General features: G+C 37.6%; 1 protein-coding gene across 4 annotated transcripts in view; it reads left to right on the top strand.

Annotated features, from left to right (window-relative positions):
• Window positions 1–17,391, top strand: part of MOB1B (MOB kinase activator 1B) — an 83,565-nt gene that overhangs the window by 55,880 nt on the left and 10,294 nt on the right. For all 4 annotated transcript variants that reach the window (XM_010384060.2, XM_030924883.1, XM_030924885.1 and 1 more), the window contains 2 exons: window positions 9,286–9,379; window positions 14,217–14,350. In XM_010384060.2, coding sequence (XP_010382362.1) covers window positions 9,286–9,379; window positions 14,217–14,350 — 228 coding nt within the window. The remainder of the gene's footprint in view (window positions 1–9,285; window positions 9,380–14,216; window positions 14,351–17,391) is intronic.

Below are 17,391 nucleotides of genomic sequence, written 5' to 3'. Positions count from 1 at the left end.
TTATGAAATCTTGTTTCCTGTTTTAATACAAAGCTTAGATTTACTATCTTCATTACAATAATAATTTTTCACTTATCAAACACTGTATAGACACGTCAGTCTCCTTTCTACATGGATGATTTTATTTTATCTTTATAACCTTACGATGTAGGTATGATTATTATTTTGGTTTAAAAGATTAAGTTGAGATAATTAGTAACTTGCCTAGGTCATATAGCTATTAAATGGCAGAGCCTGGGCTCAAATGTACAACTATAGAATTTCAGAGTCTATGGAGTCAACCACTATGGTAAATTGCCTTTTTCAGTGGCACACTCAGTTATTTGTCTAATTGTGCTTTTTTTAATTTTTATTTTGAGATGGAGTCTTGCTCTGTTGCCTGGGCTGGAGTGCAGTGACACGATCTCAGCTCACTGCAACCTCTGCCTTCTGGGTTCAAGCGATTCTTCTGCCTCAGCCTCCTGCGTAGCTGGAATTATAGGCATGCACCACCATGTCCGGCTAATTTTTGTATTTCTAATAGAGATGGGGTTTCACCATGTTGGTCAGGCTAGTCTCAAACTCCTGACCTTGTGATCCACCTGCTTCGACCTCCCAAAGTGCTGGGATTACAGGTGTGAGCCACCACACCCGGCCAATTGTGCTTATTTTTTAAAAAAGACATCAAGTAGTGATCTTACTACTTGAGATGTAACTCTTTATGAGATGTTCTTAACTCCTACAGAGAATAACGTATGAATAGTAATTATATTCTTGGGAATTAAGCCAGAGGAAGTTGAGGAATAAAAGGTTCAGGGTTTTTCAACATTAGTGGGAAAAAAAAAATTAGAATTTTATAATTGAAGGAAATTGATTTGAATTCAGTAAAAATAAAATGAAATTTAATTGAAAGCATACGCAAAATGTCTAGGCTTTAAGAAAATGCAAAACAGTATTTTTCTTATATTTGATGGCTTCTTATTATAATTTGAACTATGTCATGGAATTTATAAATTGAGCGGCCCCCCTCTAATAACCTTTTAGGAACCAGGAGATTTTATTATGATGTCTTAAAACTTACTGTGACAGCATTTACACAGAGCCATGTTATTATTATGTGATTATCCTCCTGGACCAAGAGAGTCTAGTTATTTGAAATAAAGTGATTTATTTGCTTTATTGGTGAGGCCTGTCATATTTCCAAGATGGTTCTGTGTCATCTCCAAGACAATATTCAGAACAAATCTCCAATATATGTGTATGTTCTTTTTGTACGAATTTGTGCCTTTTTGTAAAATTTGAGAGTTCATTCACTCGTGTTTAAAATGTAAGGATGGCTGTATAGAGCTTCTGTATCACAGTAGATTCTGACTTTTAAATATAAAAGCTATCATTTTCTGTCTGTATTCTGTCTCTTTCTCAATTGCCACAACTGAGTGTCTGTACCTCCCTTATCTGCTAGGGATACATTCCAAGATGACCAGTGGATTCCTGAAACCGGTGATAGGACTGAACCTTATATACACTGTGTTTTTTCCTATACACCACATACCTATGATAAAGCTTAATTCATAAAGATTAATTTAAAATTTATTAAAGATTAATTTAAAATTAAGCACAGCAAGAGATTAACAACTATTAATAAAATAGAACAGTTACAATTATACTGTAGTAAAAGTTATATGAATATGGTCTCTCTCTTTCAAAATAATCTTATTGTGCTTTACTTAACCCTTCTTGTAATCCTTCACTCTGATAACCAAAGTGGCTACTATAAGTGATTAATGGGCAGGTATACAGCTAGACAGAGGGATGTTTCACATCCCAAGTGGACGGAGTGAGATGGTGTGAAATTTCTTCACGTTACTCAGAATGGCACACAATTTAAAACTTATATATTGTTTATTTCCAAAATTTTCCATTTAATATTTTCAGCCCGTGGTTGATCACAGATAACTGAAACCATGGATAGTGAAGCCACAGATAAAGGGGGACTACTGTACTACTGAAACACCTAGAACTTTGAGAACTTTTAAAATTTCACAGTAATTCTATGATTTTACTACAGCTGGACACAGATTGCTCTGGACTGAGGCATTAGAACATCTGCTTAGGATATACTCTGTTTTGAAAATACAACATTTAACTGAAGTGTTGGACTGTAAAATTTTCCTTATTTATAGTAATCTTCCCAAATGACACTTGATGAAGTAGGTGAATAGGATTGGAGTCAGGACAGATACTTCCACTCACTGGCAGTGATTCAGTAAACATTTCAGGTTCATAAAGGAGTAAAGGGAATTATTAAAAAGATTTATATCCAAATGATAGGTGAAAGTATAATTACTTAGCTAATAAAGGAGAAAAATAGAATAATAAAAAATAATCCTAAAGAATATAAGGAGAGACTGGGTGCATTGGCTCACGCTATAATCCCAGCATTTTGGGAGGCCGAGGTGGGAAGATTACTTGAGGCCAGAAGTTTGAGACTAGCCTGGGCAAGACCTGTCTTTACAAAAATATAAAATAAAATAAATTAGCTGGGAGTGGTGGTTCACACCTGTAGTGCTAGCTACTCCAGAGGCTGAGGTGGGAGGATGGCTCGAGCCCAGGAGTTCGAGGTTAGCCTGGGCAGCATAGGGAGACCTCTTCTCTAAACAAATAAAATAAAAATTCACCCATCAAGGACTCTTGCATGCATAACTATAGTTGAGATCTCTCCCCAGGCTTCACGAGTTAGTCAGAACTGTACCTGATAACACTATTTTGATGTCTAAATGTGATTTCAAAGAGAACATGTTCAAAAAGGAACACAGAAAAATATAATTGAAGTTATGAAAGTGACCAGTGGTCCATGTAAATAGAATCAGCTGATACTGACAAAGAAGAACAGGCAATTCAGTGGAGAAAGGATTATTTTTTCAACAAATGGTGGTGAACACTGGGACATCCAGATGCAGAAACATAAATCTAGACACAGATTTACACCTTTCAGAAAAATTAACATGAATTGAATGATAGACCTAAAAAAAAAAACAATACTATAAAACTTCTAGGGAGAAAAAAAAAAAGAGAAAAATCTATATGACCTTGGATTTGGTGATGAGTTTCTACATACAAAACCAAAAGTGTGCTTTTAAAAGAAAAAATAAATTAGACCTCATGAAAATTTAAGAGGCCAGGCACAGTGGCTCATGTCTGTAATCCCAGCATTTTGGGAGGCCCCGGTGGGCGGATCACTTGAGCTCAGAAGTTCAAGACCATCCTGGCCAACATGATGACACCCCATCTCTACTAAAAATACAAAAAAAAAGTTAGCCAGGCATGGTTGTGCATCCCTGTAGTTCCAGCTACTTGGCAGGCTGAGGCATGAAAAAATCCATGGTCATAATGGGAGATTTTAACAATCCTCTTTCAGTAACAGATAGAAAATGCAGAAGAAAAAATCAGTAAGGAATTAGAAAAATTTGAGCAGCATGATTAACAGACTTGACCTAGGAGCACATGACCTAAGCATCTAAGAGTATATATATGTACAATTTCAAAAATGGAAACCAATACATTCTCTGATCATGGTGGAATTTGCTAGAAAGCAGTAGTAAACAGAAATCTCTATATGTTTGGAAAAAGTAAATCTCAATGAAAATTAGAAAATATTTTGAACTGAAATTTGGTGATGAAAATACTATATATGGAAACTTGTGGGATATATTATAGCTAAAGCTGTGTTAGAGGAAATTTAGAGCCTTACATAAATACATATATTAGAAAAGAAAAGGCCGGGCGCGGTGGCTCACGCCTGTAATCTCAGCCCTTTGGGAGGCCCAGGCGGGCAGGAGATGGAGACCATCGTGGCTAACACAGTGAAACCCCGTCTGCACTAAAAATACAAAAAATTAGCTGGGTGTGGTGGCAGGCGCCTGTAGTCCCAGCTACTTGGGAGGCTGAGGCAGGAGAATGGTGTGAACCAGAGAGGCGGAGCTTGCAGTGAGCGGAGATCTCCCCACTGCACTCCAGCCTGGGCGACAGAGTGAGACTCTGTCTCTAAAAAAAAAAAAGAAAAAAAATAGAAAAAATATTAAAAGTTCATGAACTAAGCATCATTCTCCAGAGGTTGGAAAAACAACAGCAAATTAAATGCAAAGAAAGTTGAAAGAGATGAGGCCAGGGTGCAGTGGTTCATACCTGTAATCCCAGCACTTTGGGAGGCCGAGGTGGGTGGATCACCTGAGATCAGAAGTTCGAGACAAGCCTGGCCAACATGGCAAAACCCCATCTCTACTAAAAATACAAAAATTAGCTGGGCATGGTGGGGCGTGCCTCTAGTCCCAGCTGCTTGGGAGGCTGAGGCAGGACAATTGCTTGAACCCGGGAGGCGGAGGTTGCAGTGAGCTGAGATTGTGCCATTTCTCTCCAGCTTAGGAAACAAGAGTGAAACTCCATCTCAAAAAAAAAAAAGTTAAAAGAGGTTATCAGTAAAGAACAGAAGTTAATAAAATAGAAAATAAACATAAAATGGAATCAGGCTGGGCGTGGTGGCTCACGCCTGTAATCCCAGCACTTTGGGAGGCGGAGGTGGGTGGATCGCTTGAGGTCAGAAGTTCAAGACTAGCCTGGCCAACATGGTGAAACCCCGTCTCTACTAAAAATACAAAAATTAGCCAGTGTGGTGGCGGGTGCCTGTAATCCCACCTGCTTGGAAGGCGGAAGCAAGAGAATTGCTTGAACCCAGGGAGGCAGAGGTTGCAGTGGGCCAAGATTGCAGCACTGAACTCCAGCCTGGGCAGCAGAGCAAGACTTCATCTCAAAAAAAAAAAATAGTAATAATTCTTTGAAAAGTCTAAAAATTTATAACTCCTGGTAAGATTGATCAAGAAAAAAATATTAATATTTTTAAAATATTAATTTAAAATATTATTTAATAATATCTGAAAGGACAAATAACCAATATCAGGGATAAAAAAGGAAATACACACCAGATCTTACATAGCATTAAAAGTTGTAAGAGAATATTGTGAACAAGTTACAAATTTATCCCAATAAATTTGAAAGTTTAACTGAAATAACCGAATTCTTATAAAAATTCAACTTATCAAAGTTAACACTAGAATAAAAAATCTGAATAATCTTATAATTTAAAAAAATTGTAATCTATTTAAAAACCTTGCCACAATAGTATTTCCATGAAACATTTAAGGAAGAAATAACACCAGTCTTTGACGCTTATAAAGAATGGAAAAAATACTAGTTTTATGAGTTCTACATGAACATTAGAAGAAAGGGAATTAGGTCATGTAACTTTTGAAATGAATGTAGATGTAAAAATTCTAATAAAAATATTAGTGAGTTGAATAACATTTTAAAAGTGTATATAATTCATTATGACTAAATTGAGTTTATTCCAGAAATACAAAGATTAGTTTAACATCTGAGGGGCATCAGGTTGTGGCTTACGCCTGTAATCCCAATACTTTGGGAGGCCAAGGTGGAAGGATTACTTGAGGCCAGGGGGTTCAGATCAGCCTAGGCAATATAGTGAGTCCCACTATTTTTTTTTTTTTTTTGAGGTGGAGCTTTGCTCTTGTTGCCCAGGCTGGAGTGCAATGGCATGATCTCGGCTCACTGCAACCTCTGCCTCCCAGGTTCAAGCGATTCTCCTGCCTTAGCCTCCCGAGTAGCTGGGATTACAGGCATGTGCCACTGTGCCCGGCTAATTTTGTAATTTTAGTAGAGACGGGGTTTCTCCATGTTGGTCAGGCTGGTCTTGAACTCCTGACCTCAGGTGATCCACCTGTATCAGCCTCCCAAAGCACTGGGATTACAGGCGTGAGCCACTGCGCCGGGCTAAATCCCACTATTTATAAAAAATTTTAAAAGTTAACCAGCTGTGGTGTTGCATGCCTGTAGTCCTAATTACTCAAAGAGGTTGAGGCGGGAGGATTGTTTGAACCCAGGAGTTTGAGGCTCCAGTGAGCTCTGACTGCACCCCAGGCGTGGGCAATAGAGTGAGATCCTACCTCAAAAAAAAAAAAAAAACAAATTAGAAAACAAATGTAAATTGGTCACTGTAATTCACTGCATTAACCAAAATCAAGGAGGAAAAAAATCATATGACAGCAATACATGCAGAAAAACCATTTGTTAAAATTCAAAATCAATTTGTAATAAAAGGGTTATCAAGTAATAGATGAGAACTTTCCTCTGCTAAAGCATATCTATTTGCAGAATAGCTATAGCAGTATAATAGTAAATGTTGAAATTTTTTCTTTTTTTCTTTTTTTTTTGAAATTTTTTCTTAATTTAGGAAAGAGTCAAGGATATCCGCCACCAATATGTTACTAGTCCTTTTTTTTTTTTTTTTGGGACGGAGTCTTGCTCTATCACCCAGGCTGGAGTACAGTGGTGTGATCTCGGCTCACTGCAGCCTTTGCCTCCTGGGTTCAAGCAGTTCCCCTGTCTCAGCCTCCTGAGTAGCCAGGACTACAGGTGCACACTGCCATGTCTGGCTAATTTTTGGTATTTCGGTAGAACAATGTGGTTTCACATTGCCATGTCTGGCTAATTTTTGGTATTTCGGTAGAACAATGTGGTTTCACATTGCCATGTCTGGCTAATTTTTGGTATTTCGGTAGAACAATGTGGTTTCACACTGCCATGTCTGGCTAATTTTTGGTATTTCGGTAGAACAATGTGGTTTCACACTGCCATGTCTGGTTAATTTTTGGTATTTCAGTAGAACAATGTGGTTTCACCATATTGTTCAGGCTGGTCTCGAACTCCTGACCTCAGATGGTCCACCCGCCTTGGCCTCCCAAAGTGTTGGGATTACAGGCGTGAGCCATCGCGCCTGGCCAGTTACTGGAGTCTTAACCAATTGAGTAAGGCAAGAAAAATAATAAAAAATATACTGACTGGAAAGGAAGAAAGAATTATTCTTTTCATTTATAGCCAATGAAAGTAAATATGTTGATTGGTCTGAAAATCCCTTTTTGGAAAAGAAAATATGTTGAAAATCTAAAAGACCATGATTATTATTACTAATAGATGTATTTAATGAGGTGGTCAGCTCTTGGGTCAATATAAAATTATGAATATCTCATCACCAGGAAATAGAGGCCAAAAGAAAGAAAAATGAACAAAAAGGAAAAAAAAATAGCATCAAAAATATCAACCTAGGAACAAATCTAATGAAACGTGAAAACTAGTCCTTTATGATTAGTGCATTTTGTTCTCTTTTTTTAAAATTAAATTTTTATGTTTTTGAGGGGGTTTTGCCCTGTCATCCAGGTTGGAGTGCAGTGGCACGATCATGGCTCACTGCAGCTTTGAAATTCCCTGGCTCAAGTGACCCTCCCACCTCAGCCTACTAGAGTATTCCAGAGTGCTGGGATTACAGGCATGACCACCATGCCCAGCTAATTTATTTATTATTTAATTTTTTGTAGTGATGGGATTTTACTGTGTTGCCCAGGGTGGTCCCAAACTCTGGGGCTCAAGTGATCCTCCCCAGGCCTTGGTCTCCCCGAATGCTGGGGTTACAGGTGTGAGCCATCATGCCTGGCCTATGCTCTTTTTAAACTTAATTGTCTTGCCTTTCACATTTAGAGGTACAGTCTACTTGGAATTGCTTTTTGGGTATGACATGAGTGAAGAGTCTAATTTTATTTGATTTCATTTTATTTATTTATTTATTTTTTTGAGACGGAGTTTCGCTCTTGTTGCCCAGGCTGGAGTGCAATGACGCGATCTCAGCTCACTGCAACCTCCGCCTCCCAGATTCAAGTGATTCTCCTGCCCCAGCCTCCCAAGTAGCTGGGATTACAGGCATGTGCCACCATACCCAGCTAATTTTGTATTTTTAGTAGAGACAAAGTTTCTCCATGTTGATCATGGCTGGTCTTGAACTCCCAACCTCAGGTGATCCGCCTGCCTCAGCCTCCCAAAGTGTTGGAATTACAGGCGTGAGCCACTGCTCCCGGCCTCATTTTACTTTATTTTTTTGAGACAAGGTCTCATTCTTTGGCTCAGACTGGAATGCAGTGGCGAGATCGTAGTTCACTATAGCCTCGAACTCCTGGGCTCAAGCAATCCTCCTGTCTTAGCCTTCTGAGTGGTGTGGCTTGGACTGCAGGAGAACACCACCATACTTGGCTAATTTTTAAAATATTTTTTTGCAGAGGTGGGATCTTGCTATGTTCCCCAGGCTGGTCTTGAACTCCTGGCCTCAAGCCATTCTCTTGCCCCAGCCTCCCAAAGTGCTGGGATTACAGGTGTGAGCCAACTGTGCCTGGCCAGGTTTTATTTTTTCCCGATAGCAATAACCAGTTGACTCAGAAATATTTATGAAAAGATTGTCCTTTGCTCATTCCGCAGTGATGGCTATGCCATAAATCAAATGTTTCATCTATGTTCGCATCTGTTTCTGTAATTGCCTAGGTCTCTCTTCTGTTGCATTGGTCTACTAAAATCATACTGTTTTATTCATTGTGCTTTATAAATCTTAATACTTACCTTAGTTTTTGTTTTGAGACATATTCTGTCACGCAGGCTGGAGTGCAGTAATGTGATCATGGCTCACTGCAGCCTGACTTCCTGGGCTCAAGGAGTCCTCCCACCTCAGCCTCCTGTGTAGCTGGAACCACAGGCATTCACCCACCATGCCCAACTAATTTTATTTTTGTTTTTATTGGCAGAGACGAGGTCTCAGTGTGTTTCCCAGGCTGGTCTTAAATTCTTGGGCTCAAGCGATTCTCCAGCCTTGGCCTGTGAATGTGTTGGGATTACAGGTGCGATGCATCATGCCCAGCCTGGTTCTTCTTTAAGAATGTGTTGGATATTCTTGCCTTGTTGCATTTTCAAATAAATTTTAGCCTTTTTGGGGCCTATGGAATGGCATTTCATTTCAATTTGTAGTTCCGTGATTACCAACATCTCTTCATAGGACATTTGACCACCTGGACATTTCTTTTGTGAAGTGACAGTTTAAAACTGTCTCACATTTTTCAGCTGTGTTGTCTTTTTCTTACTGATCTATATGAGTTCTTTATATATTCTGGATAAAAGGTTTCTGTTGTTTGTATATGTTGCAAATAATTTCTTCCTCTCTGTGCTTGCCTTTTTGCTCTCAAGGGAGTTGTTTGATAAACACAAGCTCCTCATTTCAGTGTGTTGAGACTTCTGTGTATGGTTTTCACCTGTTCTTTGTAGGGGAAAGAACACTGATAAGCCTATTCTGTTCAAGTACAATAAAATTTCATTTTAAATTTAGCCATTTTGTTTTACTTACAACTGATATTTGCTTTACAGCTGTGGATTTCTTCAATCAGATCAACATGCTTTATGGAACCATCACAGACTTCTGTACAGAAGAGAGTTGTCCAGTGATGTCAGCTGGCCCAAAGTAAGACATAGTTAATGATCAGTTTCTTATTTTTACATTATTTTATGGTTCTTAGAGAAGAACGGGGTTTCTGACCATGCAATTTTTTCTACTTAGCATCTCTTTCTGAGGTTTGCAGTGACTATTAATCTAGATTCCTTAGCTTGGGCTTTGTGACTCTCCATCCTGCCTTTTCTCTGTTTGCTTATGTGTCTTCACTGGTCTATCCTAACTGGATTACTGGAAATACCTTGCTATTCCATCTCCATTACTTACATTCTCTGGAAGCTTGCTTATTCTCTTCTTCTCTTGGACATTTTTCTTCTCTCCCATTTCACTCCTGTCATTTTCTGTCAATATTTCAAAAAATCTTACTGATCTTCAAGTCTTTTTTCAAATACTTCTCTGTCAAAGCCTTCTGATTTCCTCAGACTATTTAACTTTTTACCTTTGTAATGATATTTGTTTGTTATATTTCTTACACTATTCATACATGTTTTATTTAACCTGTTGGATTTGTTCTTCTTTTAATTCCCTTTTGGTGCAAGAACAGAGCTTGCCACCTTGTTTTAACATCCAAAAAGTGTGGGTTGAATCAGTATATTTTGGAAACTGGCTTTTATTATTACTTCTACTAATAATAACAATGGCAGTTACCATTTATTTAGTGGTACCTAAATGTAAGGCCTTTCATACATATTTTTTACCTCATATGTCAACATTCATTATAAAAATATTGCTCTATGCATTGCCATAGACTCAAAGAATTTAGTCAAATGATCAAAGAGCCCATAACAGAAGTATAATATTGTAGCTCAGGAAAGATATGGAGATACCATGTGAAGACGTAAAATAAGTTGGCAGTTCTCAGTAAGGAGAAAGGAAGATCACACTAGCAAAGACACAAAGCTGTGTTTGAACCTTCACTTCTTTCTAGCCCGTGGAGATGAGTATAGCTGCAGAGCTACTCAAAATCTAGTGTCTGTCAATTCCCTTCCTCCATTTAGACCTCTTCCTGCAGAAGTATGTTTGTGGTTTTTACCCGTCACAGGACTGTTTACTTTGGAGCAACGTCTTCTGTGGACTTTATATGGGGTTTGTAGTTGCAGGTGCGTCCTTTGTTCTCTCCTCACCCTATTTGAACTTGTATGAACTGTTGTACTCCCCACCTCGCCTGTTTGAAAAGTCTAGTCAAGATAGCCCCTTTAAAAAATAATGTCGTTTAGGCTGGACACGGTGGCTTACGCCTACAATCCCAGCACTGTGGGAGGCTGAGACTGGCAGATCATCACCTGAGGTCAGGAGGTTGAGAGCAACCTGGGCAACATGGTGAATCTCGTCTCTACTAAAAATAGAAAAATTAGCTGGGCGTGGTGGTGCACATCTGTAATCCCAGCTACTAAGGAGGTTGAGGCACGAGAATCACTTAAACCTGGGAGGTGGAGGTGAGGTTGCAGTGAGCTGAGATCGTGCCACTGCGCTCCAGCCTGACTGATAGAGTGAGACTCTGTCTCAACAAAAAAGTGATTTAAAGACATAGGTGTCTCCTAGTTTTATCGTCAAAGGTAGAGTGTGAGTTTCTGTTACTTGTTATTTTGGGAAGATTTCTTAGAGGAACAGGGGCATTTAGAAATGAAATACTTTTGGAAAACTAGTATTAGTATTAATTCTTGTCAATATTACTGATGTTCACTTTGGTTAAGCTTCACTTGTGAAAATAGATGTTTTTAGTTTTTCTTTTCTATGGTCAGTTTTACCTTGAGAAATTAAATAGCACTGCCTTCTAAGAAAGCCACTTCTTCTGGCTTGAGAGCTGTTTGTCTCTGTTCCTGTATGCATGCAGGCATGCGTACATAACGTTAAAGCTGTGTGGTCTCCTGCCTGCCTGCTTCCCTCTCTTTCTCTTCTTTTTTCCTTCTTTCCCTTCCTTTCTCCCTCTTCCTGTTTCTTCTTTCTGTACATCCCTTTTCTTCTTCCTTTTCTTCTTTTCTTTTCTCCCTTCCTCCCTCCCTTTCTCCTTTTTTTTGGGGAGGGGGGAGAATCTTGACATTTCCTAGTCATTAGTGCTAAGAAGATGTAGTTGTTGTCATAGTTTTTCATTTTTACCAGCAGATGCCGGATTGTGCCTAGGAGAGGCATTTGTTAATACTTAATAAATGCTAAGCCCCTTGCAAATTAGTATTGAATGATGGCTCATAGAACTTTGTTCTCAGATACTGTTTTTTAATTTTAATTTTATTTTTTTTGAGACAGAATCTTGCTCTGTTGCCCAGGCTAGAGTGCAGTGGTGCGATCTTGGTTTACTGCAACCTCTGCATCCTTGGTTCAAGAGAGCTTCCTGCCTCAACCTCTTTGAGTAGCTGGGATTACAGGTGCATGTCACCATACCTGGCTGTTTTTGTATTTTTCATATAGACAGGATTTCGTCATGTTGGCCCAGCTGGTCTCAAACTCCTGACCTCAAGTGATCTGCCCTCCTCAGCCTCCCAAAGTGCTGGGATTACAGGGGTGAGCCACTGCGCCTGGCCCTCAGTTACTGATTTTTATTATTATTAAAAAAGAAATTGTGCATTGGAGTTTGCAGTTTACAAGTTCATGCTGTGATGACAGAAATACATTTCAAAGAGAATAGTCTGTCAAAGGTAGAATGAGAAAGGCACCACGGCAAAATAGAGCTACAAAATGAAGGAAGTCATCCTAAGTATAAACACAACGAAAGAAAAAGAAGAGATTAGGGAGTCATAGTTGTAAACTCTAAAGGTCTAAGCAATATGCAATTATTTTATTTTTCAAAAAGCCTTAGGATATAGAAAGTTAATATTTTTTAAAAACACTTCAGAATATTGAAAATGATTCTTTAGTTTACCTTGTCTGTTTCTGATTTTTACATTTAAATATGAATGTGAAACATCTGAAAATGATTGACAAGATGAAAAACATGATTGTGAGGGAAAGTTAAAAATGTTAAGGTTTCTTCACATAAGGTAGTAAACATGGGTTGTGCCCCTGTCTCTTAAGAATAATTACAGTCTGGGGATGGTGCCTCACACCTGTAATCTCAGCACTTTTGGAGGCCAAGGTGGGAGGATTGCTTGAGCCCAGGAGTTCAAGGGTGCAGTGAGCTATGCTCGTGCCACTGTACTTCAGCCTGAGCTGCAGAGCAAGACCCTGTCTCAAAAAAAATAAAAAATAAAAAAAGCATAATGATGGCTAAAATCTTACCATTCATGGTCTCTGTCTCCTAAGAGGAGCAAACAAGGAGATACAATAGGCTTAAACTGCACTGAGAACTTTAGTATTATATTAGAAAGAATCTTTTGACTGTGAAAGTGATTAAACAGTAAAAAGAGAGTATCAAGAGGTGTTGGAAAGTATCTCCTTGGAGACCTTCAAAATGGACCTGATAGTCATCCCTATTGCCCCACTTTTGGCAGGAAGGTTGTCTACAGAATGTTTAATTCAGGTATATCTTGTTTAATATTATTGTTCAGGTATAAGTAGTTCTGATTAAATAGAAAGCATCCTCATTTATCCTATTCAAAGATAATTGTTATTGTTTAAAATATCCTGTAGTATTTTTCTATTACATGTTGTCATCTCCTTTCCCAGGCTAACTGACCTATCATTTAGCCCAAACTCTGGGGACAAGGGTAGAATTGAATCAAAGGGAGAGAAGTTAAGGAGCAGAAGTAACCTTTTGGAAACTAAAATACTAAATGCTAGTTGAATTTAGAGATTTTCTCACTTTGGAATTTCACCTGTATGCATCTTCCTTATCTCAAAATTCAGGGTGTGTGTGTGTGTGTGTGTGTGTGTGTGTGTGTGTGTGTGTGTAACTCTTTTAGGGTTTGTGGTTTTTTTTTTTTTTTTTTTTTGAGACGGAGTCTCGCTCTGTTGCTCAGGCTGGGATGGGCACCATCTTGGCTCACTGCAACCTCTGCCTCCCTGATTCAAGCGATTTCTGGCTAATTTTTGTATTTTTAATAGAGATGGGGTTTCACCATATTGGCCAGGCTGGTCTTGAACTCCTGACCTCAAGTGATCCGCCCACCTCAGCCTTCTGAAGTGCTAGGATTATAGGTGTGATCCACCATGCCTGGCCTCTTTTAGGGTACTTATCATACTGTTTTTACATCTTCACTTTTGAGGCTGTCCTTTCTACTAGCATATTTTCCTTGAAAGTAGGGAAAGTGTCTTTCATTTTAGTGTTTCTTGTTCTTAGTATCTTTTACATGGAAGGTGCATATTAGATATTTGTTGAATCAAAGGATGGTGGTGTTCTGCTAATACGAAAAGCCTTTATTTGGGTTGCAAATTTTCTTTGGACCTTCTTTAAAGACATGTTTAGCTCTTCAGCCAAATGTACTCAAATATGAAATCATTCTCATCTTCATTAATCTTATTTTGGTGCTTCCGTGTCATTCTCTATCCTTAACCAAATATTTAAAGCCCCAAGTTAAAAAGTATTGTACTGCGTATGGAGAAGTGGTTTTTAAGGAAGAAAAACAACCATAAAGTACAAAAGTAGTCATCATAGAACTAGGAAGTAAGCTAGTTTTTCTACTACAATAATGTGTGATTCTAAAATATAAATGCTGTTTATGACAGCTATGCAGAAAAATTCAGACATGTGAGGAGAGCATAGAAACACAAAACATGAGTTTGTTGGGATCTACTTAGTTTGAATTGTGATAAATGCAAAGTAGTCCACTGGGTATTTAAAAATACATCTTTATTTGGAGGAGCAGAGTGTTGAAAACATGTCTGTGTGTACATTAGTAATATAGATACATAAAATATATACACTGTGTATAGGTATATACTAATCTTCTGTGTGCTTTTTATCTCTCCAATGCAGGTATGAGTATCATTGGGCAGATGGAACGAACATAAAGAAACCTATAAAGTGCTCTGCACCAAAGTATATTGATTACTTGATGACTTGGGTTCAGGACCAGTTGGATGATGAGACGTTATTTCCATCAAAAATTGGTATAATTATTTTTTGTAATTGAGATCCATCATGATTTATCTTTTATATGTTTATAGAATTTTCCTCCCTTTTTCCACTATATCTAGTTGGAGAGTTCTTTATGGCTGTTTTGATGTATGTATATGTTATGCACCTCCCAAGAAGAGGCACAAAAGTTTGTTAACACAGTGGTAAAATAAGCAAGTGATCCTATGTGAATTGAGCTTTCCCCCTTTAACTTAGTGCTTTTAAATGCATAATTAGCTGAAAGGATAGGTATATTAGAAAATAAATGATCTCCCTCTCTTAAGGTAATTATTTTTTGATGATATTCTAGATTAAAGTATCACTGAGTTTATTTTCAGACAATGATAGTTTTTTTTAATACTTTAAAAAAAATTGTGATCATCGTTGAGAATAAACTTACTTCCCTGAAGTAAAGGAAAGGCTTAAAAAGCCCTTTTAGTAGAAAGTTCTAGCTGGAGGGTTATTCCTATTCCAGGAACAATGGTAAAGTACCATACGTAACATACATTTCTAATCTTATGCACTTAAAGGTGTTTATCTTTTTCGAACCAAATTTATCATGAACATTAAGGTAAACCTTCTATTTTATTTTATTTTATTTATTTTAATCTAATGTATTTAGACAGAGTCTCTATCACCCAGACTGGAGTTCAGTGGCATGATCTCGGCTCACTGCAACCCCCACCTCCCAGGTTCAAGTGATTCTCCTGCCTCAGCCTCCCAAGTAACTGGGACTACAGACGTCCGCCACCACACCCAGCTAATTTTTTTGTATTTTTAGTAGAGACAGGGTTTCACCATGTTGACCAGGCTGGTCTCGAACTCCTGACCTCAAGTGATATGCCCACCTCGACCTCCCAAAGTGCTGGGAACTCCCTCTATAATTTTAAATGATGAGATCAGTATATCTAGGATAGTAACAAAATCTGGCCCATGTTTTAGAACAAAGAGAATGGATATTGAGTAGATAGCTAATAACATCTGCCACAGTCTTATCTGCTTATTTAGGGAAGTTCATATGGCTTCTATCCAGTGTTATTTAGTAATATATTTGCGATCAAAAGGGAGTTTGAATTTATGACCCACAATATGAATCTTACAAATTCAAATATTAAGCTGTGCGAGAAGAAAACAAGATTTGAGGGGTTGCCCTATCATCAGCTGAGTGACTTTTGCTTTTTGTATTTACTTTTAAGGGCCTCTGAACTCCAGTCTGGGTGATAGAGACTCTGTCTAAAAAAGTTAGATTAAAATAAATAAAATAAAATAAAGGGTTTACCTTAACGTTCATGATAAATTTGGTGTGAAAAAGATAAATATTTTATATTTAAAAACATGACTGTCTAAATGTAAATAATTTCTACTTACAATTTCTACCGAGTAAGTAGAAATTGTTTACATTTAGACTAGAAATTGTTTACATTTAGACAGTCATGTTTTTGCCTTCTCAAACTTCTTACAACTTACAACTGATTGTCTCAAAAAGCTAAGAATCTGCTCTTGTAATGTTAGAACTTTTTGACATTTTATGATTGTTTTTTGAAAAAAAAATGTGTTGAAGACAACAATATAAATAGTTGTTATTATGGAGTATTTTAAACATATTTATTGAATGCATTAACCACTTGGAACTTCTTTAATAAAAGAGCAGTTTTTTAAGATAATTACTTATATGTATATATGTATCATAAGGGTCGGATGAGTGTCCCCACCTTATCTCTCCTCTCTCATAATACAGTTTTAAAATTTTTATTTTGATCCAATTTCAAACTTTTAGAAAATTTGCAAGACTTATGCAAGGAAATGTAAAAACAATCATACAAATCCTATATCCAGATTCTTTGTTGTTAACATCTTCCTCCTTCCCTCTCCCTTTCCCAAGCCTCTGTCACACATACACATATATTCATTCATTCCTTTTCTTAAACTGTTTGAGAGTAAGTTGCATATATGATGCCTTTAAAAACTTTAATATGTATTTCCTTAAAAAAATCACAGTACAGATATCAAAATTAGGAAATTTATATTGATGCTATACTATATAGATCTTATTTGAGCTTTTCAGGTTTTCTTAATGTACTTCATAGCAAAGGAAATCTTTTATATTTGTTTTCATTTATTTGTTGTCTCTTTAGCCTCCTTTGATCTGGAAATGTGCACTTTAGTCATTTTTGGTTTTTCATGACATCGATATTGTTGAAGAGTACATATTATTTTATAGATGTCCCTTCACTTTGGTTTGTCTTATGTCTCTTTGTGAACTCTAGTAATTTTAAATGAGCAGTAGCAATGTGATGGCAATATGATGACATTGAACCCAGTAGTACCAATTTTGGCTGTTTTGCCAGTCTGCGTCATTTAGCAAGTTTAACAAAGAATATGGGATTTTATACATTTTTAAAAATAAATTTTATTGTGTATATTTAAGATATACAACACGATGTTATGAGACTGTACATAATAAAATGGTTATTATAGTGAAACAGATTAAGATATCCATCATCTTACATAGTTACCCTTTTTCCCCCCTGTGGTAAGAGCGGCTGTAATCTACTCATTTAGCAAAAATCCTGAATACAATATACTATTCTTCTTTAAAAATTTTTTTTTGAGACAAGATCTCACTCTGTTGCCAAAGCTGGAGTTCAGTGGCACAGTCACATCTTACTGCAGCCTCAATCTCCTGGGCTTAAGCAATCCTACTGCTTCAGCCTCCTAAGTAATTGGGGCCACAGGTATACACCACCATACCCAGCTAATTTCTAATTTTTTGTAGAGGCAAGGGGCCACTATGTTGCCCAGGCTGGTCTTGAACTCCTGGCTCAAGTGATCCTCCCACCTTATCCTCCCAAGTGTTGGGATTACAGGTGTGAGTCACCGCCCAGCCTCAGTACACTAAGTACACTATTGGTAACTATGGTCCTCATGTTATACGTTAGATCTTTAGTCTTGTTCATTTTACATATCTGCTACTTTTCTATCCTTTCACTTAGCTCCACCACTCTCCCTGGTAGCCACTGTTTATCTCTGTATA

This window comes from Rhinopithecus roxellana, chromosome 2 (assembly GCF_007565055.1).
Source record: "Rhinopithecus roxellana isolate Shanxi Qingling chromosome 2, ASM756505v1, whole genome shotgun sequence".
Classification (NCBI taxonomy): domain Eukaryota; kingdom Metazoa; phylum Chordata; class Mammalia; order Primates; family Cercopithecidae; genus Rhinopithecus; species Rhinopithecus roxellana.
This window is presented reverse-complemented; position numbering and strand designations above follow the sequence as displayed.